The sequence below is a fragment of the Amblyomma americanum genome, chromosome 3 (genome assembly GCF_052857255.1).
Source record: "Amblyomma americanum isolate KBUSLIRL-KWMA chromosome 3, ASM5285725v1, whole genome shotgun sequence".
Classification (NCBI taxonomy): Eukaryota; Metazoa; Arthropoda; class Arachnida; order Ixodida; family Ixodidae; genus Amblyomma; species Amblyomma americanum.
Genome location: NC_135499.1, coordinates 151858142 through 151883339, shown reverse-complemented (window position 1 = coordinate 151883339; position 25198 = coordinate 151858142). Strand labels below are relative to the sequence as shown.

The 25198-nt window shown below is 49.1% G+C and overlaps 1 protein-coding gene across 1 annotated transcript in view; it reads left to right on the top strand.

Moving 5' to 3' along the window:
• LOC144125198 (chondroitin sulfate proteoglycan 4-like) overlaps window positions 1-24969 on the top strand; it is a 48119-nt gene extending 23150 nt beyond the window's left edge. The window contains 8 exon segments of the mRNA XM_077658401.1: window positions 2967-3412; window positions 8768-9019; window positions 11133-11235; window positions 11970-12170; window positions 15564-15753; window positions 17667-18479; window positions 19827-21399; window positions 22204-24969. Of these exon segments, the coding sequence (XP_077514527.1) occupies window positions 2967-3412; window positions 8768-9019; window positions 11133-11235; window positions 11970-12170; window positions 15564-15753; window positions 17667-18479; window positions 19827-21399; window positions 22204-23077 (4452 nt within the window). The 3' untranslated portion in view covers window positions 23078-24969.
• Window positions 24970-25198: the final 229 nt, after the last annotated feature.

Genomic DNA, 25198 nt, shown 5'->3' with positions numbered 1-25198 from the left:
ATCCGTTCATATACGAAGCATTGCTCGCTGTCATCTGTGACGCCTGGTTTATTAAAAACGCGTCTATTCCCAGTCGGTTCCGTTCAAGGACACTGCGACAGAATCAACAGCTGGTAGATTGATAAGTGCTGCTTCCTGCTAAATTTGAGGTAGTGCAGCAGTAGAGCAGAAGTTCGGTTCGGAATGAAGTCAAGGTTACAGCGCCTAGCAGGCAGTGCCTGTCGTCGTCTCCGGTATTTAAGGACCAACGACAAAGGAGCACAATATTTACTCAAAGTACTGTCGTTGCAAAATATGGCACCTGATTTCGTCAGGAACACAAAATTTTACACACAAAGTACATTTGACTAAACAGTTCTTGACGGAGAAAGCTGGGAGCCGTACCGAACGATATTTCCCGGATACCGCAGACTTTGCCCTTTTCAGTGCGCAGCGGTCCTTTTCTGCTCTCAACAGTGCCGCATGCGTTTTCGTCGGATGAATAGAACATTACCTGGCTACCCGTATTTAGAGGATGTACACTGTTGCTGGCTTTTATATTTGTAGTTTGTTTTGAGGCGTGATTTGTAAAAAAGACAGCACACTTGAGACGGTTATGAAATATCTTTATTGAAGTTTTAAACAGTTTTCACAGAGGGTGTTGCTAATTTCGTTTATGCTTGCGATTCCTAAGCGACAGGGGAGAAGTGCTTTTATCAGTCTATCATTTTAGCTGTTTTAGTCGCTTGTAAGGTTTACGGCATATATGCGGTTATTTGCCCCCACTCTGAATGAGGGCAAGAGATCTGCTTTCTTTTACCAGTTTATCGTTTCAATTGTTTTAGTCGCTTATCAGGTTAACGGCATATGCGCGGTCCTTGGTCCCCAGTGTGAAGCGAGGGCAGTAAGCGCGCTGTTATCTGCGGCCTTGAGATAGCTCTAAATGAAGTTGACAAGAACGCACGACGCTGCCTTATTCCGCCTCGAAGCGCAACAATTCATGAGACGCAGTCTGTACGTCTACGGTTTTCTCGGAACCTGCTAACTGTGAGACATTATGCGGTGTCCCGAGTGACGCACCCCATTTGGTAACGTTATCGTTAACCCTCATTCTTTATGTGGTTCATGAAACCCAGCGCCAGCTAGTTAGCTTAGTTAGCAATACAAAGTAGTTCGCCCAAATGAGCAACCATTCTCATTATAGCCTGAAGGGAACAAACGGCCGCGTTTTAGAGCTGCATTTTTTTTTTCTGTTAGCTAACATATATAAGAAAATGTGCTCCTCCTGCTCTCTGGAGGATCGGCGTCGTACGGCACGGGCAATTCAGCCGTAATGACAGCGAGCAGTAGCACAGCTGGCTGAACAGGAGCAGGTCACATGGATAAGCCAATGCTAGAGCGTTGTAAGCTCCCTCCGCAGTGACCATAGGTTAGGTAGTTGCGGCGTTTTGCTTTTGATGAAGAGGTCGCAGCTTCGATTCCCGGCTATGGCGAGACCCTTTCGATGCAAAGGATACTAAAAATTCTTGTGCGCTGTGATTTCGACGGTCTTCAAGTGCCTCAAGCGGTCGAAATTAATACGTAGCCGTCAAAAGAAGCGCCCCTCACAGCGATTCTTTCGATCTCGGCACAAAAAACTCCACTAATAATAATTATCAGTATTACTGAAAGTCAGAGCACGTGACTACTGCCAGCTACCGCCACCAGAAATCGCTTTTCTCAAGGAGGACCGTAGTTCCCTCCTTCTATGACTATGCGCCTCAACGCTTGCCATTATATTAGACGGACACTACTATGGCTATCTATTGCCATTACCAAGTCAGGCTTCTTGCTTATTAGCATAGTCACAAAACTAAGAAGCCCCTTGCTGGCTTGCTCGCTTATTTACACGACCTTTCATTTATTGTTTTCATCAGTTTACCAAAGCCAGTGCCTGCAGAATATGTCCAGCCGGATGGACACCGTATCACTCACGGAAGCCAAATTGAAACACGCTGGCTTCGTAGTGAAATGGACCGGAAGGCCTTTTGACTACTGTTTTAGGGTTTACAGCCGACAGAGCTGGGGGAAACTTCATATCCTTACAGTAAACACCCTTGTTAGCGTGTATTGCACCGAGTGTGTCCGCTCTTGTTCATAGTCCTTCCCCGTGTGCATAGTAGTCAACCAGACTTGATTCTATTTAACATTGCAACCTTTCGTTCACGTCAGTAATGCTGCTAGAGACTTTCTCCGAATCAAACGATGTCGGCGCCGTAATATGCCGCAACCGAAAAACTCCGGCGTTCTCTTGCTGCCCAAGACAAACGTTGTCCAGGTGACAGCTCCTTGGTTAGGCCATTTGTATAGTTCCCCATAAAAACTGTGTATCGAAGTCTGGCGCTCTGATTGGACGAAAATTCGTATGATAGCAGACTGTCACGCCACCTGCGACATTCGAACGAACTGCCCAAAACACTAATGTAGGAGAGAAACAATAGTTGCAGGGCACCACTAGTAGCTGGCTGCAAGGCTCATAGACGACGACACGGTCTGTTACCATTTCAAGGATGTGTCCACGGGGAATAGCCGGGTTTCCAAGCGGAGTTTCACAACTGGTGTAACCAAACCAGTCTGGCCCGGCTGCGTCTGAGAAATAAGGGACGCTTGCATCAGGGATTGTGCGCCGTCGAGGAGCATTTACCTGTGGTGAAGTGGTCTGGCTGTTTCCGCGCGACCTTACGCTCCCACGCCTTTCATGGGTGCCAAGTGAAGAAGAATGCTGTCATACAGTCAATCATCCATCTTTTCACTTTCTGCCCGAAGTAGAATCCCAAATGACCACGGTCTGCTTCGCTACCAAATGAAAATGTGACTCTCAATCGCTCATTCATTCACCTGCTCGCTCTGTGCGCCACAGGACGGCCACAAATTGACCAGAACCATGCATCTCCAGTGATGAATCCCGCTCTCACACTCACCCATTACTGCGCACCGTGCTCTCGCAGATCGACCAGGGCCTGCTTCGCTACCAGCTCAAGAGGCGCGCCCTGACCCGGGTGTCGGACGTGTTCCGCTTCCGGGTGTCGACGGACGGCGGGGCGCAGGCGCGAGACCAGGAGTTCCGCGTGTGCCACATGCCCAAGGACGCCGTGTTGGTCAGTGAGGAGCTGACGGTACCCGAGGGCGGCCAGACGGCGCTCGGAGGGCTGCGGCCCCTGCTGCAGGGCCGCCGGGCGCGCTTCAACGTGACGCGCGCGCCCAGCCATGGCGAGCTGCGGCTGCTGGATGCGGCAGGGGAACGCGTCGAACAGCGGGCCGTGCGCAACTTCACCTCGGAGCAGATGGAGGCCGGACGCCTGGTGTACCGCCACGACGACTCCGAGAACAGCCGCGACGAGTTCGACTTTGTGGCGTACGAGCAGGGCGAGCGCCTGCTCTACGGCACCTTCCGGTGAGCTCGCTGTCCCTGTTCTTTGAAACAGGGCGGCAGAGAGCTGGGCGCATCGATGTTAGTTCGCAGAAAACGCTGAACAAGGATCGCTGGTCTTGCGTTTTTATGTGCCCTAGCATTTTGACGTCTTTTCATTAGCATCAACTAGTAGCCTTTTCCGACTTTGCACTGAAAACATTAGTGCGACTGTCACACTTATAATAAACTGCACAACTCCGACCAAAAATTTTAACTTTAACCCAACGTTTCGAAGCCGACTCGGCTCCTTCATCAGGGGTGACTGAGGGCAGTAGTTAAGCGTCTTTAAGTATGGAGGGGAAGAGGGGGGGGGGGGGGGGGGGGGTCAAAGGAACGACAGCTGTGACGCGAAAGGCGCGGAGGAGGGGGAGGGTGGTTTAGGCTGTTAGTCACGCTGGCGCACTGCAGGGAGGTGCTGAATGGCGACTTTTTTTCGTTGAGTTGAAGAGCGAAGTCCCTGGGCATATACTGGGGGCAGGTTTCCTTTTGTGGGGTTGATATTGTTCCGGGTGGGTATTGTTCGGGGTGACGTTCAGTTCACGCTAGAGGTGGAACAAGAAAACTCCCTGCCGTTTTTGGACGTCCTCGTGTCCCGAAACCACAATACCCTTTAATTCTCCGTATACCGCAAACCAACCCACTCAGGCCGGTATCTCCACTTCTCTTCGAACCAGCCGACAGTCCATAAAGCATCAGTAGTGAAGAAGCTGTACAGAAGAGTTGAGACACACTGCAGAACAGAACTTGACAGAAGAAAAGAACAACGCACGATATTTAAAGAACTCATCATGAACGGCTACCCAAAAGACTTTATTCAAAAAACCATTTGACGTCAAAAACACAACATTCGTCACGAAATCAACGCACACAGACCAACGCCACCACCAAAATACGTCACCTTACCTTATGTCGGAGGTGCCAGCGAGACCATCGCCCGAATCCTGAAAAAATCTGGTCTCCAGGTTGCGCACAAGCCCACAAACACTGCTGCGCTTTGCCTACCTGTTCCCAAACACCGGCCACCGAGAGAAAAAGCCCAAGGCATTGTCTACAAAATTCCATGCGCCGACTGCGACGCAAGCTACATCGGCGAAACCAAAAATTTCAAAGAAAGAATTCGGCAACATAAGAACGATGTCCGCAACTTCGCAAGAGAACACAATCCAGTAGCCGAACATTCGGAGGACTCCGACCATAGAATCAACTTCGAAGAGACCCGCATCCTCGGAACCGAAACAAATTACCACAAACGGCTCCTTCTGGAATCCTGCCATATCCAAACCACCCGGAACAATATCAACCGCATAAAAGGAAACCTGCCCCCAGTATATGCCCAGGGACTTCGCTCTTCAACTCAACGAAAAAAAGTCGCGTAACCACATCCCTGCAGTGTGCCAGCGTGACTAGCAGCCTAAACCCCCCCACCCCCCCTCCCCCTCCTCCGCGCCTTTCGCGTCAAAGCTATCGTTCCTTTGACTCCCCCCCTCCTCCCCTCCATACTTAAAGACGCTTAGCTACTGCCCTCAGTCACCCCTGATGAAGGAGCCGAGTCGGCTTCGAAACGTTGGGTTAAAGTTAAAATTTTTGGTTGGAGTTGTGCAGTTTATTATAAGTCTTCAAACCCAACCAGACAGGCAAATCTGTCAAAATGTTTAGTTTTCAATCGACTGTCACACTGGGCACCACGCCGCCGAGAGCTCGAGAGGAAACGACTGTGGCGAGCACCTTCTTCAGCATGTCTGCAAGGCCCCGTGTGTGCTCCGCTTTCGATTAACGGCCATCATGAGTTAAGCGAGAACACGTGGCGGAAGGTCATATTTTGTGCTGAAAACACCGGAGACGTTGAGCAACACACTATACGAGAACGAAGTGACTCGTGCAGACCAAAGCATTAATTTTTTCTTGGATAACCTTGTTCAACACAACATAGGCACTACATTGTCGGATGCCATCTTTGTAATGCCTTCCAGGCCACTGCTCGCAAGAAAGCAATGGTCGCTGGGTTGGGGCATGTTTCAAAGCTCCTGAAGCACAATTGGAAGTGTATGGAGGCACGTCACTGGGAGTGAAACAAGCCGTGTCGCTTGGCTCTCTACACTGTCGAGGCGAGGACTGCGGTGATACTCAAGACGAATTCCAGAGCTTTAGTTCGTTACACATGCTTCACGTTAGCACAGAAAACGAATGCGGACGGACAAAAAGACACCCCAAAGCTGAGTGTGGTTTCTTTCTGCTCATCAGTGTTCGTTTTTTGTGCCTTTCGGTGGAGCGAAGCATGTTCAGCGGCTAGAGAAAGTCTGACTGCGACCGTACCCCACACCCCAGTGTGGCGCATGGTTTCATGGCTTCTTATTGTAGCAGAATAATAATAATCTTAAATAGTTATTTTATTGTTTCACAGACCAGGCTACAATTTCGGGCCTGTCTAATAGTGTATTCCATTTGGCTTCATAAATATCCTCCAGCAAGAATTTTGTTTTTATGCGCTTTGTAGAATCTGAGTTATCTGTAGTCAAATTTTTAATTTCAGCGCCTTCGCACCTTTCCCCTCTCCTCTCTCGACACTTTCTTCACGCTAAAAGGTCGGCGCTCCGTGGAAGGTGCTAAACGAACGTGAGTGGACGATGTTCAGGTGTGGATTTCAGGGCATACGCTGAAGGCCTACTGGAGGTGGGCTGTGTTGTGCATACACCTTGGATAGCCTTGGGCATCAATGGTGTAACTTATGTTGTAGGCTGTAAGGAACGTATCAGTTAAACCCCAAATCGTTATTTCATGTTTTAACCTCTGCCCGCTAGACGTCAGCATGTGATGTGTGCTGAGGTGCATGTCGCGACCGCGGTAGAGTGTCATTACGCGCTGTCTGACTAAAGTGCACATTGTGTTGAATTTGGGAGGTGCATCCGCATACAGGGAGGACCCAGCAGTGTTTCGCGGGCTGAAATATCAGCCCCATAGCTCTCCTTTGGAAAGTTTGTATATCTAAGTACCCGCTGTGTGCTTAAGTGCAAGTGAGACCTTATAGTGTGGTGACTAGTGACTGTCGTATATGCGTGCTACGTAACACGTGCAGTTGTGTTTTAGGCAAGGTTAACGTGGCACCTGGTGGTCTAGGCGAACAGAAAAGGTGTCATCTGTATGGCAGAGAGGCCAGAATGTCTCTCCCCCCTAAAGTGTGGTGCCGACCAGTCCATGGGTGTCTCCAACATGTAATATAATAGAGCTATCTATGGAGACTTCCTTTGAACTAGCTTTCGGTTATTACAGACTCACGCTAGTCAACCGCTGTCAACAGATATTCCTGATGTGAAAGATACGACGGTCTATTACTTCTGAATGTTCACACCTTACATGTGATAAACGAATCAAACGTTCCGCGTCGAAATGCCATGCAGTTGTTGGAGAGCGATGAAACTTCAGGACTGTTGGTTGTAGTCTGCCTGCACTGCCAGCCACTTTTTCCATCTGCGCTCTAGTTTGGCAGATCTTTTTAATCAGGTTTCCTCTTGTAAGTTACACAACTCATCAACCGGAGGTATTATCCATCATATCTTAGGAAATGGGTCGCTTTCAAGAGTTATATGAAGGGACAACAGAAAGTCTAAAGGGGCAAAATCGTGTAAATATGACACGTTCCGGTAACAGTTCAAAATCGCAGGATTTCAAATCCTTCCCGAGACCGGCGTGCTGTGTGGCAAGGTGCGTTTTCCTGGAATAAAATAATGCCTGATCACTCACATTTTTCTTGACGTTTCCTCCTAATAGTAGCCACTGACTCTTCGAAAAGGTTCGGGTAAGATTTGGCATTGATTTTCTGCCATTTTGGGAGGTGATCGATGAACAAAATTACCTCAGAAACATAAAAGACGGAGGTTGTGATCTCTGCTGCAGATAACTCTGATGGAGCTGTTTTACAGATGTAAAGCTGCAATGCTTCTACTGTTTTGACTGTAACGTCATTTCTGAGTCAAAATGGTGTTCTTTCTTTTCATCTCGGGAACCAACCGGCCGAAGAATTTCCTTCCTGTTGGGGCGAATACTTTTCGAAGGAGCAGCACTAAACAGTTTTTGTTACTTTTGTTGTTCACTCAAGTTTTGTGGCCTCCATGGCGGGGAAGCCGTCTTTCTGAACAACGAAGAATGTGTAGCGACATGCACACTTTCGTGCGACATTCCCACACGTTCTACAGTCTAATGCAAGTTCCCTCGATGATCTTTCACGATGAGGTCGTGGGCACCGGTTGCATTGTCTCCAGTCGTCGCACTTCGCGGACAGTCGGTAAGGTGCGCATGCGTGATGGACGGCGGTCCTCTCTTCAGCGCAGCCAACCATCTCTTCACTGTTTGGCCATTTACAGCCCGCAGTCTTGTAACGTCGCTTTTATTTCCACGTAGATGTAGCCGACTCTTTTTTTAAGCAAAATTTATTTCCCCGGGGCATCAATGATGGGTGAAGGTGTGATGAATGATGTAGTAGATATTAAATGAATGGAGAAAGGTTAGCTGATTTGATGAAGTCCAGTAGAGAACGATGGTAGGGTCCCTGCGTCCAGGCAATGTATGAATCAGGGTTGCTTGGTGAAAGACCCGCTACCATCAGGTACCGGATCCTTGTAAGCTTGAGAGCTGGGCAGTCCCACAGTAAGTGATGAATGTCGGCCTCAATGTCCTCGTGTTTACGTATCGGACACCCTGGCCGAGGAAACAATTCTCGGTACTGAGGCCACTTCCGAGTGACGGCTGGTGTGAGGGCAACCCTGACCCGGATCCTCCTAAGCGCAACCTCCTCTGCACGGGTAAGACAACGGAGGAGGGTTACCGCACACGGAGGGATGAGAGCACGTGTGCGGCGCCGGAGGAGTTCCTATCTTGATGAAAGGAGGGCAAAACTGTCCTACTGAAGGAGCCGAGGCGGTGATGTGTTTCTATTCGCAAGGCGGGTCGCTAAATCTGCCTGGCTTTGATAGGCCGGCAGATCCCGTGGGACCCAGCCGACTTTTAACCTCATAGAAGAAAAGTAACCAATCACAGTGCGATGTGCCACGCTGTAGTAACTGTTGGGATTTTCCGTTTTGACTGATGTTCACAGCTGTCGACAGAGGGCAGCACATCATATCGCTTTTCAGCTCATCAGACAAAAATTCCGCTTCTTCACCGTGTCCCTTTCATATTTTAGCGCACAACTTTTCATTCAACCTGTGTGTTTCTTTCTGGCACCCATTTTCTGCCGGTGTCAACTCGCACTCCTAACATTTCTTTACTCTGGTATAGTATGCAGATCGAGTGCAACGCACAGTGCTGATGCCTTCGCGCTTGTCGTGCCCTCTGGTGGCGCAGGATCTCGGTGACGATGCGCAACGACAACCCGCCGGTGCGCGTGGTGGACCGGGTGTTCCAGGTGGTGGCGGACTCGGAGCGACCACTGACGTCACAGGACCTGCGCTACGAGGACGCCGACTCGCCGCCCTCGCAGATCCAGTACACGCGCCGTGAAATCCCTAACGGGGCGCTCTTCCACGCCGACAACATGGCCGTCCAGGTGTACCGCTTCACGCAGGCCGACCTGGACAGCGGCAAGATCATATTCCGGTGAGGCATCGCCCGCTGCTTCGTTTTCGGACAAGGAGAAGAAGACTCGAAGCAGGATGGACATTTAATGAGAGAGTAGCAGCAAAGCATGAACATTGATCCACAAAAAAAGATAGGCAAGCTTGTCACAGGGCCAAGCAAAAATAAAAAAAGATAACAGGAACTGTTCGGGAAAGAATACCGTTGGCACTCAGCTGCAAAGAATTCGTGCTGGTCACATACCTCCCAGCTCTACCACATGTAGGCAGAAAAAAAGTTGTCCTTCATTTCACCGTAGATGTGCAGGTCTGCCTTTATAGCTTTCCAGGGTAGCAGCTCTCTTTGCAATATTTTATCCGCTATTTTATTTCAATTTTCTTTCTGCTATAAACAACCTATGCATGCAGTTCTCAGGATCGTGCGCATTAGTTTAGCGAGCCGGTTAAGTACCCTGCGCTTTCTCTAATGCACCGGAGGTGTTTATATTCGCCCTTTTTAATCGGAGCACCAAGGAAAAACGCAATTTCGAGAGAAATTTTCTGAAAAGAGCCAAATACACTTGCTGAATGCGCACATTTGGGAAATAATTTGAAGCTGGGAAATAAAAGATTAAAGACACCTAGTTTAGAGTGCCTGAGTAAGAAGCTTTGTTCAGGAAAGATGATTGCATGTTTCTTTTTTTTTTACTCTGAACACTGCTTTGTGCATTTAATCAGGCCTCGGTCATTTGGAATACAGCTTGCTTACGACAAGGAGAGTGAAACATGGAATACTGCCAACACTTGACAAGGCTACGTTTTCTCTTAACGTCTTAGCATTACCGGCGCGCCGTCTCAACACATGTTGCTCGCTCGATATACAAGGGAAAGACTTCTTGCACATTACAGTTACGGGGTTAGAACAATAGTATAAAAAAATGCTACGTGAAGTGAAAGGGAGGTGAATAAAAAAATAAAAACGAACATAAATCAGGGGGCAGTCATTGCGAGCTAAAGAAAATTGAAAGAATTTGCGATAGTGAGTGCAGAACATGCTAGTGTAGGAAGGAGGCATGAGGAAAAAGACTTTATTTGAGGCCATCACTAAGGCCCCGTGAAGAAGACCGCTTGCTCCGCCAAATCCCGCTGATAATCTCCTGGGCCCGAGTGAGGCCTAGCACTCCACAAAGGAGGGGGAGGGTAAGAGAAATAAGGAGAGGTAACGGTAGTGTTAGATGAGTAGAGAATGACTTCCGTGTCGGTTGTGGTGTGCCCGTCATGACAATGGCACTAAGAGCGGAATTCTGCCTTGCGCGAAATTCGCACATATTTTAAGCCGATAGCGTTAAAGGCTCCGTGTCACAGGAAATCCGGCGTCGGTGTCGTTAGCCGTGAGCGAAAAATTCACGAAAAATGTCCAGAGAAGTAGCCTAGGTTGCAGGTGGCCAACCTAGGTCACGTGACATTGTGACGTCATCACGACCTGCCCACCGGGTTCAGCAAACTGTCCACAGTAGCAAATGACAGTTAAGTTAATCATTGGTTGCGAGTGGTTGCTTGGGAAGAGCAACGTATAGGTCTCACAATCATCGCCGGTAGCAGCACCTGCCATCGCAGGGCAGTGGCGCATCGCTCGACCGCTGCACCACTGCGCCAGGAGGGGTATGACTCCCAGCTGTCTATGAATGTAAAGTAGAGAATGCCCAATTCCGCATTTATGAGTATTAATCCATTAACATTATATGTCACTTTATACCCTTAACACCATGCTTAAGTGTCCCCTCCAGCTTTTCGTTATGCAACAGAAGGCTAAACGCACTAATTTATTTTTTTTCGTGTCTGGTAGCAAAGCACACCGACAAGTTTTCTTTACAAGGACAGCTATAGCATGCTAACGTTGATGAATCTTCAATATGTCGTTGCTACTAAAAAGAGCATTTCTTCTGACTTAAGTGAAGCAGCGCAGTGGACAGAATAGCCCAGAAAAATGTTCTGCTTGGGCATTTCTTATTCTGTGATCCCTGATCGTTGTTCCATAGTTCGCGCTATTCTACTTGTGTTGCCTCCTATACCTGGCTGCGTAAACCAGTGCTGCTGGTTCAGTTGCTGTTTCTCAAGGAATAAATCCATTCTTTTTTACTTTTTTTTCTTTCCAGGCACAGCGGTGCGCCTTCGGCCCGCGCTGTCTTGTGGGTGACGGACGGACAGTACTACGCGTCCGGTGTGCTCGAGATACGCGCCTCAAAGCCGTTTGTCAGGGTGCGTCCTCAGCAGCTTCCTCTCAATTCTTCTCTAAGCGGCGGCAGCCGTAGTACGTGGCGGCACTGACATTCAGTGTTCCCAGCTTTCAGAAATATAAACGAGAAGCCACTGTGTGCGGGGAAACCTAGAAATCTCGCGACGATTTCTTGTCTCGTACTCTTCGGTGTTTTATTCCCCGCCTTTTGTTTTTTATTCTCTGGGTCATAGAGCAGAATAATGCCCATATAGCTTCTGTGCCCGTAACCAAAGTGCGTTCGCCCGTGTGCTGTGCGATGTCAGTGCACGTTAAAAATCTCCAGGTGGTCGCAATTATTCCGGAGCCCTCCACTACGGCACCTCTTTCTTCCTTTCTTCTTTCACTCCCTGCTTTACCCCTTCCCTTACGGCGCGGTTCAGGTGTCCAACGATATATGAGACAGATACTGCGCCATTTTCTTTCCCCCAAGAAACCTATTATTATTATTATTATTATTATTATTATTATTATTATTATTATTATTATTATTATTATTATTATTATTATTATTATTATTATTATTATTATTATTATTATTATTATTAATCACAGTTGCATTGTAACGCCACTGCCTCTCAGTGTATACCCCGAAAGAATGCTTTAGTGGTAGTTCCGCCGCTGCTTTGTAGAGAGCATACAAAGGCTGACCCGCATCTTGTCCTGTGTTCAGTTTCTCGTTTGTGCAAAGTGAGTCTGAGACCAGGCCGCTCTGCAGGTGGCCGTCAACACGGGACTAGTGGTTCGGCGTGGCGACGCGGCTCCCCTGAGCTCGGCCAATCTGTCCGCGGAGACCAACCTTCGCGCCGGGGCGGGTGCCATCACCTACAAGGTCACCTCGCACCCTCGTCGTGGTCTGCTCATGGTCGGAGGCGCCGAGGCCCGCCAGTTCAGCCAGGCTGACCTCGACGCTCAGGCCGTAAGTCAGTTGCCGCGACCCTACGGAGAGTGGTCCCGTACGCTTTAGACACGAATACGCCTTTAGGGGAGTAAAAAGGGAGTAAGCTGTCCTCTAGAGCACTGCTTTTTTATAAAAAGGACTAGTGCGCTAGAGGACACCTTAGTCCCTTTTTTACTCCTTTCTGTTTAGTGTGCAGCGGCGCGATATGTCATAACGCTGAAGCGTACCCTTAGTTTGGTGCGCTGACACCAACAGCCACACGTCGTTGTAAAACTTTACCAGTTAAATGCAAGGTGTTAAGAAAACAGTTGTAGATAGTTAGCACTGGTAAAGCCTTTGTTATGTCCCTCTGACTTTGCCCGAGCTAGTTACTGCATAAGAATCGTGTGCGAAATGCTCTCGTTGAAGAAATTGTATCATGCCCGATATGGGCACTGTGTAAGGGACGGGCCAGTGTCTTTTTCCATGTGCTCCAGCTACATCCCTGCCCACACCATATTGCAATTAACATTTGGTTAGGTTTATGGGGATTTAACGTCCCAAAGTGACTCAGGCTATGAGAGACACCGTAGTGAAGGGCTCCGGAAATTTGGACCACCTGGGTCCAAAGAACCCTGGGGTTCTTTAACGTGCACTGATATGGCACAGTACACGGGCCTCTAGAATTTCTCCTCCATTGAAATTCGACCGCCGCGGCCGGGATCGGACCCGCGTCTTTCGGGTCAGCAGCCGAGCATCATAACCACTGAGCCAGAGCGGTGGCTGCAATTAACATTTATCGGTTCCGAAATAGGCCGTTAATACTGCCCCTTTCTTAACTTATAAAGCCTCGATATCTGAGAGACCACATCATCAAACGATTTCCTTTTTAACGTTGAACTTTCTCGTGAATTTCACAGCTGAGAGTATGCAATAAATGTTTCACCCTTTCTTCTTCGCCAGGTACAAGCCACTTTATTTGCGGTCATTCCAAAAAATGTCTCGTGAATGAACTGGCAGCACGAGTGACAGAGTACATTTTTGCATGGCGTGAAAAAGATCCTAAACATCCGTGGAAGCTATACAAAATCACTTGAACAGTTATATTGCTTTGCGGAGAGAAGGTTCGCACGACCGGTGAACAAAATCAGGAGGCCTAACCGGCTCACCGAATTTGTGTGAAGTTTGACCTTGAAGGTGACCCTGGCAAAACCTAGCATAGTAACAGCCAGTGGAGAAATAAAATAAATATTGCCGTGACTGGGTTTTGAATCCGCGGCGGCACGAAAAGATCAGCTTCACTGGCTATTGCACGAGGGCACTGTGCCAACGCGACAGCCTTCTATGTGCTGCGCGAACAGATCAGATGAACTTTATTTCGATCAGAGGTTCACCTGAGTCTAATATCGTCGTGCCATCGACCTAGCAAAGCAAAACCATGAGCAAACCATGCTAAATACATGCTTTCGCACGTCTGCTCGGCTTAGGTGCTTTAAAACCCTACCACTTTTTTCTTATTACTCATAAACGTCGTGGACCCCTGCCCCCCCCCCCCCTTTTTTTTTTATTTCGCGTCAGCTCCTCGTGACACTTTGCCCTTTTTTTTTCCTGAGGCAAGCATAGTGTTCCAATCTATATCGCGAAATCCAGTTGGAAAGACGAAACTGGAGTGAAGCTATAATGGTTCAGGTGCGGACAGTAGCTACTTCGCAGTCTTGGCAATGTCCCTACCGCGTTCACTTTTTTTTATTCAAGAAATGCAGACAACACAGTGTCTTGGTGCAGAGGGCAAAAGGCGAAAATCAATCCTCCTGACTGGATCCTAAGCACCACTCGAACACAACAGCAAGGAGCACTTATATACACATACATAAACAATATAACGATCGCAATGTAAATGTTTGTACAACGCAACTTCCTTATATAAACATTCATTCTATTCTTATTATTCAGAAAGCAAGTGTAAAAAAATCACAGAAAACGACAACGAAAGAGAAGACAGATCAAACATATCTATAGAAACTAATTGTATACCTAGAAAAAACAAAAGAAAAATATCACAGAACAGAGCAGTGCAAGAACAAACACAGATCGAACATATGTATAGAAACTGACTACGTACATAGAAAACAAAACAAATGTGCGATCAATAGAAAGATGTAAGCAGAAAAAAAATTATAGTGAATTTTTCAGAAAGTAACTTCTCGCCCGCTTACGAAAAGCAAAGAAAGAGGAAGATTTCTCCATAATATCAATTAACTCGGGATTTGAGATCAAAAGGTTTGGGATTTGCCAGTTCAAAGACTGCATACCATAGTTTGTTCTGTTTCTTGGTTTCTGTATATTTGTGTGGCTAAATTCATACTGTGTTTGATCGGTCGTGTATTTAGAAAAAAAATTGTTACCGATTGGCTATGAGTTTCAAGAATGCCACCTGCGAAAGTCGCTCATAATATAATGTTTGTAGTAGTAGTAGTATGTTTATTTGGCCATATTATATACAATATGCCCTCGAGGTGAGGCTAAAGGAGGTAGACCAAGCATACCTCCTGACAAGGCCTACACCCCGATCACACATCATGAAAAACGGGGGCCGAATGGACAAAAGATAAAAAACAATGAGCAAACATGATCACAATAGAAAATAGTTAATGATAGACAATAATAAATATCAATTTACAATAAACGAAACATTTCATAATATGCACATTCAAAAAAATAATAAAGGAAACAGAACACAAACACACACTCAAACTAAGTATACAGAATTAGCTGAAATTTAACCGGGGGGGAAAAGAATCGTCAGTTTTTTCTTGAATACAGACACACTATAACTTTCTAAAGCAATCTGAGTAAGAGACTGGTAGGCATTACACAATGTTATAATTTGATAATCGGTTGTTTGTTTACCATAATTTGTTCTGGGTCTTGCAGTAGATAGGGCAGATAGATTCGGTTCTTGCTGAAGTAGGAAGATGTGCAGTCATAGCTTGATAAATTTTTAATAAAGCGAATAGATTTCTTTCGCAATAAAAAAAGGCTTTCAAGATTAGTTTTCCCAGTGACTCCTCAGATAAGTTAACTATAGTGCAACCTGGAATGAACTGCACTGAAATAAAGCTGGCGCCTTAGCCGGAGCGGTAGAAATGGGCGAAGCCTGTTCAGCATTCCAATGCATTGTGCTATGGTACGCTTAATGCGCTGAATATGTGCTGTACGTCCAGCGGAGATTTTCGTGGAATTGTACGCCTAAGAATTTTACTTCCGTAACGCGCTCTAAAGGTCGAGACTGCAGCCTCTGCAACCTCCCACGGCGTCAGTCTTCATCCGTAGAGCATTGCAGGCATGTTAAACGAAGCTCACTTGTGGAGAGGGAAGTCGTTCGCCAGTGGCTGGACTTTCACTCTCGGTGTGGGACTCTTCCACCCGCAGGTTGAGTACGAGAGCGTGGACGGAGGCCAGGACTCGGCGCCCACTGCAGCCTACCAGGATGCGTTCGGCTTCGTAGCCTTTCTGGGAGACACCACTTCGGCGCCGGGAGTGTTTCGGATCACCGTTTACCCGGACAGCTTCTGGGAGCCCATCGAGGTGCTGCGCAACTCTACGCTGTTCGTCGACCATGGTGAGCAGCGGCCCCTTCAAGTTTTCCTCCTGCTTCTGAAGCGGAAAGCTTCACTACGCTAGGTAAAACAGTCTTTGGGTAGGCAGCACAACGACCTTGAACGACCTTCAGCCCGAACAACGATAGTCGTGTATGACCATGTGTGGTACAGTTATGGCGTCGAAGGCTTGACCCCTGATTTTTACCCATGACCTTTATTTGATCTTTGACATTGAGTGGCCTTTGGGTTGACCTTTGACCTTGAGAACATCCGATGGGGCGAGGTGGAGCCACGTGATGACATCCGATGGGGGTATCGTAAGACCATGTGATACCACGTCATAGCCACGTGGTGGTGCAGGTACATACAGAACGGCTGTCACGAGCGTGTAGAGGAGCTGCCATGTACCAGCCTCAGACGCTTAGCAAGAGTGCTTGCTTTTCGCTGAATTCCGAGGTTAGCCAAGTTAAGCCACTGTCATTTTTTAACCACGTGTTTGGTAGCGCGAAAAGTTCACAGTTATTACGTTGCTGTTAGGAGCATGTTAGCGAAATTTTAACCACTTGAAACAGCAGAGCCGTTCGGTATGCTTACATTCGCTCTTGTTTTCTTTCCTTTTTCTTAGCTTTCCTTTTTTCTTTTACCAGCAAGCTCGGAGATTGCTTCAAAAGGAAAGTGTGCAGTATTGTTTAAAATTAAAATAGCTTCTGTTAAAACGACGATCAGTGACATTCTATCTCTTTCGCGTAATCTTTTTTTTCGTTTTTGTTGCCGACTGTTATCATTTAAACAGCAAAGAAAGAGCAACGAAGGAAAAATAGCTGTGCTAACTGGAGCAAGGTGACCTGTATATGCCTATACACGGAGAAAGGAAAGAATGAACGAAAAGAAATCGAGGAATAAAAAAGGCATACTGATCACGGAGAGCATATCGCGCGCATATAAGCTCATGTAGCTAGGCCTATATACTTTAAGAACTGGTGCAGAAGTCGCGTAGCTTTCTCCTCCGTTGATATCGGAGTCCAGGGCACCAAGCTCTTCACCGCAGGTAATGAGCAGGTGTGCAGCCAACTTAAAGAGTTCTACAGTGCGAGGGGTCGAAAGATGAACCAATGACAAGCGCAAAGATGTTCGAAGCTTTCCTCTCATCCTTTATTTACCTTGTCCCACTTTGCCATCTTATCGTTCTCCTGTCCTCTTCCTTTTCGATACCTACTGTTTAGCAGGGCACCTAAGGTGCTCGCTGCCCGTTATCACCTTCTTTCCGCCAGAGAACAAGTGCTAGCACTGCTGTGATTGCTGCTTTTCGTGGTTAACATGCCTCTAGTACAAAATGTATTTTCCTAATTCATGCGTAATTTCTCATTAGAATCCACCTGAGTGCAACCGAACGGCAAAAATAAATCTATGCAACTTTGTCAGGAGCTTCGCTGTTGGAAAAAAATTCGTCCTGGTCCGGGGATTAAGCCAGAGACCATCACTTGCATAGTGCAGTCGTTGCAGCAATTTTGCTTAGCTTTACTGGTAGAACAGCTACGACGCAGTCGCTCTATCCATCTTGGTAACTTTACTGGAAGAACAGCTGCACCTGAAAAGGAATGGACCTGGGTTCGATCCCCAGACCAGAACGAATTTTTCTTTAACTGCGAAGCTTCTGAGAAAGCTGCAAAGCCTTAGTGCGCAGCCATTTGGCGGCACTCAAGTAGATGCTATCAAGTATTTACTCCATAATTTAAATGTACTCCAAATTGGGGATTCCCCTAAATACATTGAGCTAAGTGTGTTACCTGTGTCCACTTCGACAGTGGCTTTCGATCAGGCGACGCAATATTACATATATCTTCGCTGCGAAATTCACACCGTCCCGTGTACTGCATTAAAGTTCAGGAAATGAGGTCTCCTCAGGAGCGCCGATTTTTCACGACGAACGCAGGTGACGTCGCGGTCTTGAATGCGTCAACCCTCCTGGTAAGGCATCAGGCACTCGACCCAGCGAACATCACTTTCACCATCGTCCAGCCGCCACTGTCCGGGCGGCTCCTGCTGGGTGACTACGCCACAAGCACGTTCACACAGGCCGACGTGAACGCCGGGAGTCTGCGGTACCAGCACGTCGGAAACGGCACCGAAGACGTCGTGGGCCTGGAAGTGTCCAACGGCATCTCCTCCCGCGATCGACTGGACCTCGCCGTACGCGTGGTGCCCCAGGTCATCCTGCTGGAGACAGGCAACGTGAGCGTCCAGGAGGGTGGGCAGGCCACCCTCGACGGTTCGCACATCAGCGCGGGAGCCCTGCGGGAACTGTTGCCGCAGCTCCTGGTCGTGGAGCCTCCGCAGCACGGCCGGCTCTCGTCGTCGGCCTTCTCTCCGGAGCAGCTGGACGGCGGAGAGCTCAAGTACCAGCACGACGGCAGCGAGACGATCAGGGACTGGTTCACGGTCGTCGCCCGAGGCGTGGGACGCGAGAGCTTGCCCGGAACGGTGCACGTGTCCGTGCAGCCCGTCAACGACGAGGCCCCCTACATCGCCAACAACACGGGTCTGGACCTGTGGGAAGGCGCAGTGGCGCCCATCTCGGCCACGCACCTGGCGGCGCTGGACGACGACTCGGAAGCGTCCCAGCTGCGCTTCCACATCTCGACGCCGAGCAACGGATATGTGGCCTTGAGGAACGACACGAAGACACCGCTGCTGTCGTTCACCCAGGACCAGCTCAACCGCGGCGCGGTCGTCTTCGTGCACACCGGTGGGTGTAGGTACCCGTCCCTTGAGCCGGGCACCGTTCCTGTAGTGCGCGCACCTGCACGTGAAGCGCTTGCGGTAGTCGATTATCTGTTGGGCTCTCAAAATTCGCTCTACGCGTACCATACCTGCGTTCCAAGCTTCCTATACAGGATGATCAAAATTGAGCTTTACAGATTTCTTTAAATAATGCTCCGAGTGGTACGTGAGCTCCACCTCTGCACATAAGTTAGGTGGTCAGTTATGCGACTCAAAGGGAGATGATAACATGCCTAATTAACTAGAATATAATAATGAACTCTTTAGCCACTGCGGCTGATGTGAATGTTTATATTGCAAACATAGAGGCACCCACATTTCTAGTCCACTTCATTTTGTAAGATTCCTCTAGACCACGCCTGTTCCAAGATATTGGCCCCAAAAGTTTCCACTGATATCACGTACTTACGCATGCAAGGAGGTCACAGTCGACGCGAAACTCCTCCCCAATCTGAAGCAGCTGTTGCTTTGGGCGCTTCCTTCATTTCGATAGCCGAAAGTGAAAAGGTAGTAGTTATCAGTGTCTCCTGTTACTCTACGCATTGTAAGACGAAAGGGAGGAGTTTCGTGCCGATCGTCACCGCCTTGCATGCTCAATTTCACAGATCGAGCTGAACATTTGGACGCTAATGTCTGGGAACACAGGCATGCTAGAATTCTACCAAATGGAACTGAACTCGAATGCGACTGCCTCTTAGTTTCCAATATAAACATGCCTGCTTAATGCTTTCACTAAAAGGTTAATTATAAGGTTTTGTTAATTAGGTCCCTGAAGACGACAATAATCCTTTTATTTCTTGTCCCTCTTGCCGTATAAATTATGCGCAGAGGAGTATTGACCGTACCTATCTGCGCCTAATTTTAGGATTGAGAGTGAGTAATAACTTTATTGAGTGTCTGGCAGTGTTGAGAGCGACCGGGCCTAGGTCTCCATCGTAGGGACTTCGAGGTCTTGTCTCGTCGCCGCCTCGAAGGCCTGCTGAATGGCCCAGAGCTGGTCGTTGAGGCTGGAGCTGCGCAGAGCGGCGGACCATCTCGACGAGAGGGTTTCGGGTTTAACATCGGTTCGTTGTGCCTTATACTCCCTAGCCTAATTTTAGAAAATCTGTAAGGATTATCTTTGATCACCCTGTATTTCTACCTTCAACGCTGACAACTGAGACAAAACAGTACTTCTGGAAAGTTCGCACGCAGGACCGAGAAGGTCAGATTGGCGGTGGTTTTAAAAGGGCGGGCCTCTTATAACACGCGCGGGTTCATGTGGCATCTTGTTGGAGCGACACGTCACATTACACGTATTATCCTCACGCAGGTTCACCCGCCGGAGGCTTCAAGTTCCAGGTAACGGACGGCCTGAATCAAGGTTCTCCGCACGTGTTCACCGTGAATGCGCGGCCCCTCAAGATCCACCTGGAGCACAACAAGACGCTCAGTGTACTTCCTGGAAGCCAGCAGTCCATCACGCGCGACCACCTCCTTGCTCGCACCGGAGACCACACTCGCGACGTCTCCTTCGCGGTCGTTCGCACGCCACGTCTGGGCAGGCTCCTGCGTGAAAATCCCAGCGACGGAACCCTGGCCCAGCTTAACCGCTTCACCCAGGCGGACATCGACAACTACTTGGTTCTGTACGAGCACAGATCCCCCATGTCTGCCCCAGTAGAGTACGACTCATTCGTGGTTGACTTGGAGACTCCCAACGCGGTTCCCGTCAAGAACATCTTGTTTGCTATCCGCATTGCCTTGGACGATTCCCTGACTTCGGTTCTCGGACAGCTCCGGGTGTCCGAAGGAGGAAGGGTGCCGTTGTCTTCGGCGCTGGACGTGGGGGCGTTGGAAGCACTCTGGCGGGGCAAGCCCGACGTGCCTCCGAGGCTTCGTGTTTGCCTGCTATCGCAGCCAGTGCGCGGGTGGCTGGAAGTGGACCAGAAAAACGCCAGCGTGCCAGTATGCATATCAGCGCACAGGTTGGACCGCGTCGTCTATGTGCACGACGATTCTGAGACGTTAGACGATTCTTTCGGAGTGGGCTTGTTTCTGACTGCGGCTGAAGGGGATCACGGCGACATGGCACTGCACAACAGCACGTTGAAAGTAGCGGTAGAACCAGTCAATGATAAGCCGTTCAGCTTAGAGACGCCGTCTCCTGTCATGCGCATAACTAAAGGGTACAGAACTGCTGTCACCCGCGAGGTCGTCAGAACTACAGACGACGACGGAGCCCCCAGCCAGATAGTCTACAGAGTGGTAAAAAATGACGAGACTGGAGCCGCAACCCTTGTCCTAGGAGACTCCGGAACATCGCTAACAAACTTTACACAAAGAGATATAGACGAAGGCAGGATATACATAGTTCACAACGGATCCCCGAAATCACCCATCACATTCAACTTTATTGTCAGTGATGGCGTTCACCCAAGCAAAGCGTTCATTCTGACTCTAAACGTAGAGCCGGTGGAGGTGCGTCTGGCGAATGGCACCGACCTCGTTCTGCAACAAGGTGACCTCAGGGCCGTGTTAACTACGGCAGTGTTTGGGGCATGGACTAACGCCGATATGGACGACCTGCTTTACAACGTCACCTCTGCGCCGCGGTTCGGGAATTTGGTGTTTCCGGATGGAGCCGCTGTGGACGATTTTACTCAAGGGGACCTTGAACAAGGGCTCGTCATCTACGAACAGCATGACCTCAGCAGTTCAAAAGATGCGTTTGCAATCGCTGTGAGTTGCGGTACGAGTCCAGTCATCGTTCGGAATGTGGAAGTGAAAGTTGAGGCGCTTGTGAGACAACGACCGCTACAGGCAATGGCAGGCCGCTCGGTACTCATAACTGTGGACCATTTGGACGCATCGAAGCTGGCGGCTCGGTCAAATGGAAACCCCCGGTAAGTTTGGACTTTTCGCGAACTTTGGCAATTCGTCTCTTAGTGAGATAATGGCTCAATGCACAGGCGCAAAAGCCCCTCCCTGAAGCTATTCATTGATATGCATCCTTTTAAGGAGCAGTCTCATAGCGTACTCTCCCCTGTTATTTTTTCTTACTGCTTTTTTTCTCACAAGCCAAAGGAAATCAGCAAATGGAGGCAAATAGACCTAAGTGCAGGTGACCGTCTCATACAAACCATCAAGTATGATTAATAAAAAATATGGAAGTGAAAACCTCGCTCCAACATAGCTGTAGTACCAAAGCCATAACACCATAGTTTTAAAGGTTCCGCTATGAGACGAGACAGAGCCGCTGCTCTGTGCAGTCAGTGTTCGCGCCAAGCGCGACCAACGACCTTGGCTGAACGAATCAGTTTTTTTCTCCTCGGCAGCATTGCTCTCAGTCGCGACCAGTGTTCGCCGCGTATTCTGTCTATTCGGCTCGCATTCTACTGAGTAATACAACTTCATGTTGCAGATCTGCGTTTCACTCGTGTTCTTAATTGCATCACGTAATCGTGATTCATCTGCAAACGTGTCGCGTCATACCCTTAAGGCGGAGCTTAAGTGTCCCCCGAATTTTTTTATTGGAGTCTTCCTCATATCAAATCAGAAAAGGCGGTTGGCAGGTGCAAGTAAGATTTAAAGACAGCTCCCTGTCTATTCTTCTCGCACTGGGCGACTCCTAAAGTCACCGACGTATACTCAAGCAGCCCCCAGTCAGCTACTTGCCGACACTTCTCTGTGACATCACGCTCACGCAGGTACAGCGTCACGCGGCAGCCTGTCCACGGCCTTCTGCTCCTCTCCAACGGCACCTCGCAGACGGCTGTCTTACACTTCACTCACGAGGACGTGCTGAACGAGACAGTCTTCTACCGGGCCCACCGGAGGGAGACGCTAGCTGACAGCCCCTCCGGAGTCGTCAACGACCACTTCGACTTCGAACTGACGGCGCCCGGAGTGCAGCCCGGCAGCAGCCGCTTCCTGGTGCAAGTTCAGACGGGCGGCAGCTCTCTTTCCCCGGGCGTCGGGGCGGCGACGCCGCCTCAAGCACCGACAGCGCCGACCGGCACCCTGTCCCCCGCGGACAACGCGAGTGTGGTCCCCGAGCGGCCCCCTGGAGTCGTCGAGACGGGTCCAAGGGCACCGCTGCTCACCAACGAGCACCTCGTGGTCATCGGCGTCGCGGCCGGCGTGCTGCTGCTCCTCACCGTCGTCGCTGTGGCCGGGGTCGCGTGCGGCGCGTGTCGCTCCCGGCGCAGCGGCAGCGACAAGTCCGGAGGCAGCGCGCAGTCGTCGTCGCGCGGTCCTCCGCGAGAGGCGTTCCCGGAGGAGCTGCCCGCGCCTCCGGCCCCGCCGCCCACGTCCCCGTCGAGCAGCAGCAGCGAGCCGCCCCCGACGGTGGTGGCGGCCACGGCGCACGCGGACCTGGACTGCTTGCCGCCTTACGCGGGTTCGGGTGCCGTGGGGAGCGAAGTGAGTCCCGCGGTGCCTACGTGCAAGGTGACCCCTCTGGGACACGTCGAGGCGGCCAAGACGCCCTCGGAGGGCGCCAGCGAGAGCGACGACTGGAACGGCGACGTGCGCTTCTCGGCGCCCACCACCGTGCTCAGGAAAAACCAGTACTGGGTGTAGCTAGTTACCGCGAGGGGTGCGACTTCGTGCTCCGACAGAGGCCTTCTTCTGCACACTCAATGACCCGCGTGCGTGAGTGTGTGCTGGGTGCGTGAGAGTGAATGCGTGTGGCTTCTCATCCGGGCCGCCCGCTTGTGTGCGACTTCATGCGGGCAGTCTTTGTTCCATCATCTCCGCAAGTGCATTTCTTTCCTCCTTTTTATTGGGGCCGCCCGCAATACGTGCAAGTATAGCGGGTCGTCGTCAGTGCGCAACGCTCGGAGGTGTTCGGTGTGCTGCACATCCTGCAGCGGAAGAAACAGCCGCTAACGTTTCGCACTTTAAAGTTTTGGGCATCTGGGTCTTCGCCATTGGTTCGTCACTGCCTTATAGGAAAATGCAAGGCAAAGAGTGCAAACATTGTTACAGTCCGCGTTATAGTGACGAGCTGGCTTTTTTGCCAGTCGGTCAGTGCTTGGTGGAAGGGATGTTTTTTTTGTACGCAATTCCGCCATTGCTCAACAAAAAGCCTGAGGTCGCTGGAGTTCTCCGAATGACATGAGACGTTCAAGCGTAGGGGCATCATCGCGTTTTTATCTATTATGATTATGATTGTCTGCCACCAGCGAGCTTCCGTAATGGAAAATTTTTACGCCGCCGGTTAGCCCGACCTATTTGATAAAGAAAACACTGTAAGTTGCTCTGCTACATTTGCGCACTGTGACAGCACTTAAGAATAGTAAACTATAAAGCACCCAAGCTTTGCCAGCTTTTTGCGTTGCTGTGAAAATACGAGTAGATTTAACACTCGGACGCTGGCTTACAGCCTTATTCTGCGTGAATATAAAGCCTATATATTGGTGTTAAGTTCCGGGGAGACCTCCAGCAACTTCAGGGCTTAACTCGTCTTTCTAATATTCACCGTCATCTCGCACCACGCATGAAAGCACGGACGATCATCTCGAGCCACTGCGATAATGGCGTTTCCTGTCGAAGATTGCCGCTGTCATCTACTATTGCCACCTCGTCAATGTTATTCCCGTAATCTCAAGTCTTCCTCCGCGCATACGGTCAGCGCCGGTCGAACGGCAGGGTTCTCAACTTTTCTTTTCTCAGAATGCACACGCGAAGCAACCAAGCAATCTTGTGTGTGTCGGCTCACGCTCGCGGGCTACATGCATTACCCGCCAAGGTCATCTAGTAATAGTTGTGTATACTGACTCAGTCGTTTAGGTAATTTCTGTAAAAATTATTGCCCTGCTTTTTTAGTTATCATAGTTGTGAAATACTGGCAACTACGTCTTTGGACCCGGTTCCTGTATCACTATACGGGTTTTTCACTTAAGACTTTACACATTTTTTTAAAAAAAGTAGGCTTTGTGAGTTAACAGAGCACTTTTTTTTTCGGCATAGCATTGTCAGCGGTGTAGTACATCAGACTACAGCTTAGATATGCTAACTAGCTGGCTTATTAACTAATATTGAATAGTTAATTTCTAACTATCACTTTTAGGTTCCTTATTTAGAGACATGTAGCCCAAGTAATATCTATATGGACAAGTAATATCTATATCAGTTTTAAAAATTCCGAAAACGCGATTACCCTCGGCGCTGTGGCCCAATAAAGTCTGGCTACATGTCTCCAAAATGCACGCGCTTTCGAAAAACTTGCAGGCAAAGCAACCTCTCCAGTGCACGTAACTCATCGAAATCGCCAAAATTTGTTGGGCCACAGCACCGAGGCTAGCCGCGTTTTCAAGTTTTTTAAAACTAATGTGGATATTAATTACGGTAGGCTAGACGACGCTCAGTAATTAAGGAGTCTAACAGTAATAGTTAAAAAGTTAACTATTCACTATTAGTTCAGCTGCAGCCAGCTAGTTAACAATTCTTAGCTGTATTTTGATGTACTACACCGCCGGCAGTGCAACGCCCATAAAGCGCTCTTCTAACTCAAAAAGCCTATTTTTTTAAAATATATAAATTCTTAGGTGAAACAGCCTGTACACAGCATGGATGCATTCGGCGTGCGGCCCAAATTCACTGCGTGTGGAACCCCGCTTTTCGAGAGGCGGCTGGCGAGAACCCGCAAGAAACTGCCTTTTATGTCGTTGTTGTACACAGAAGCACTATTTTATTACT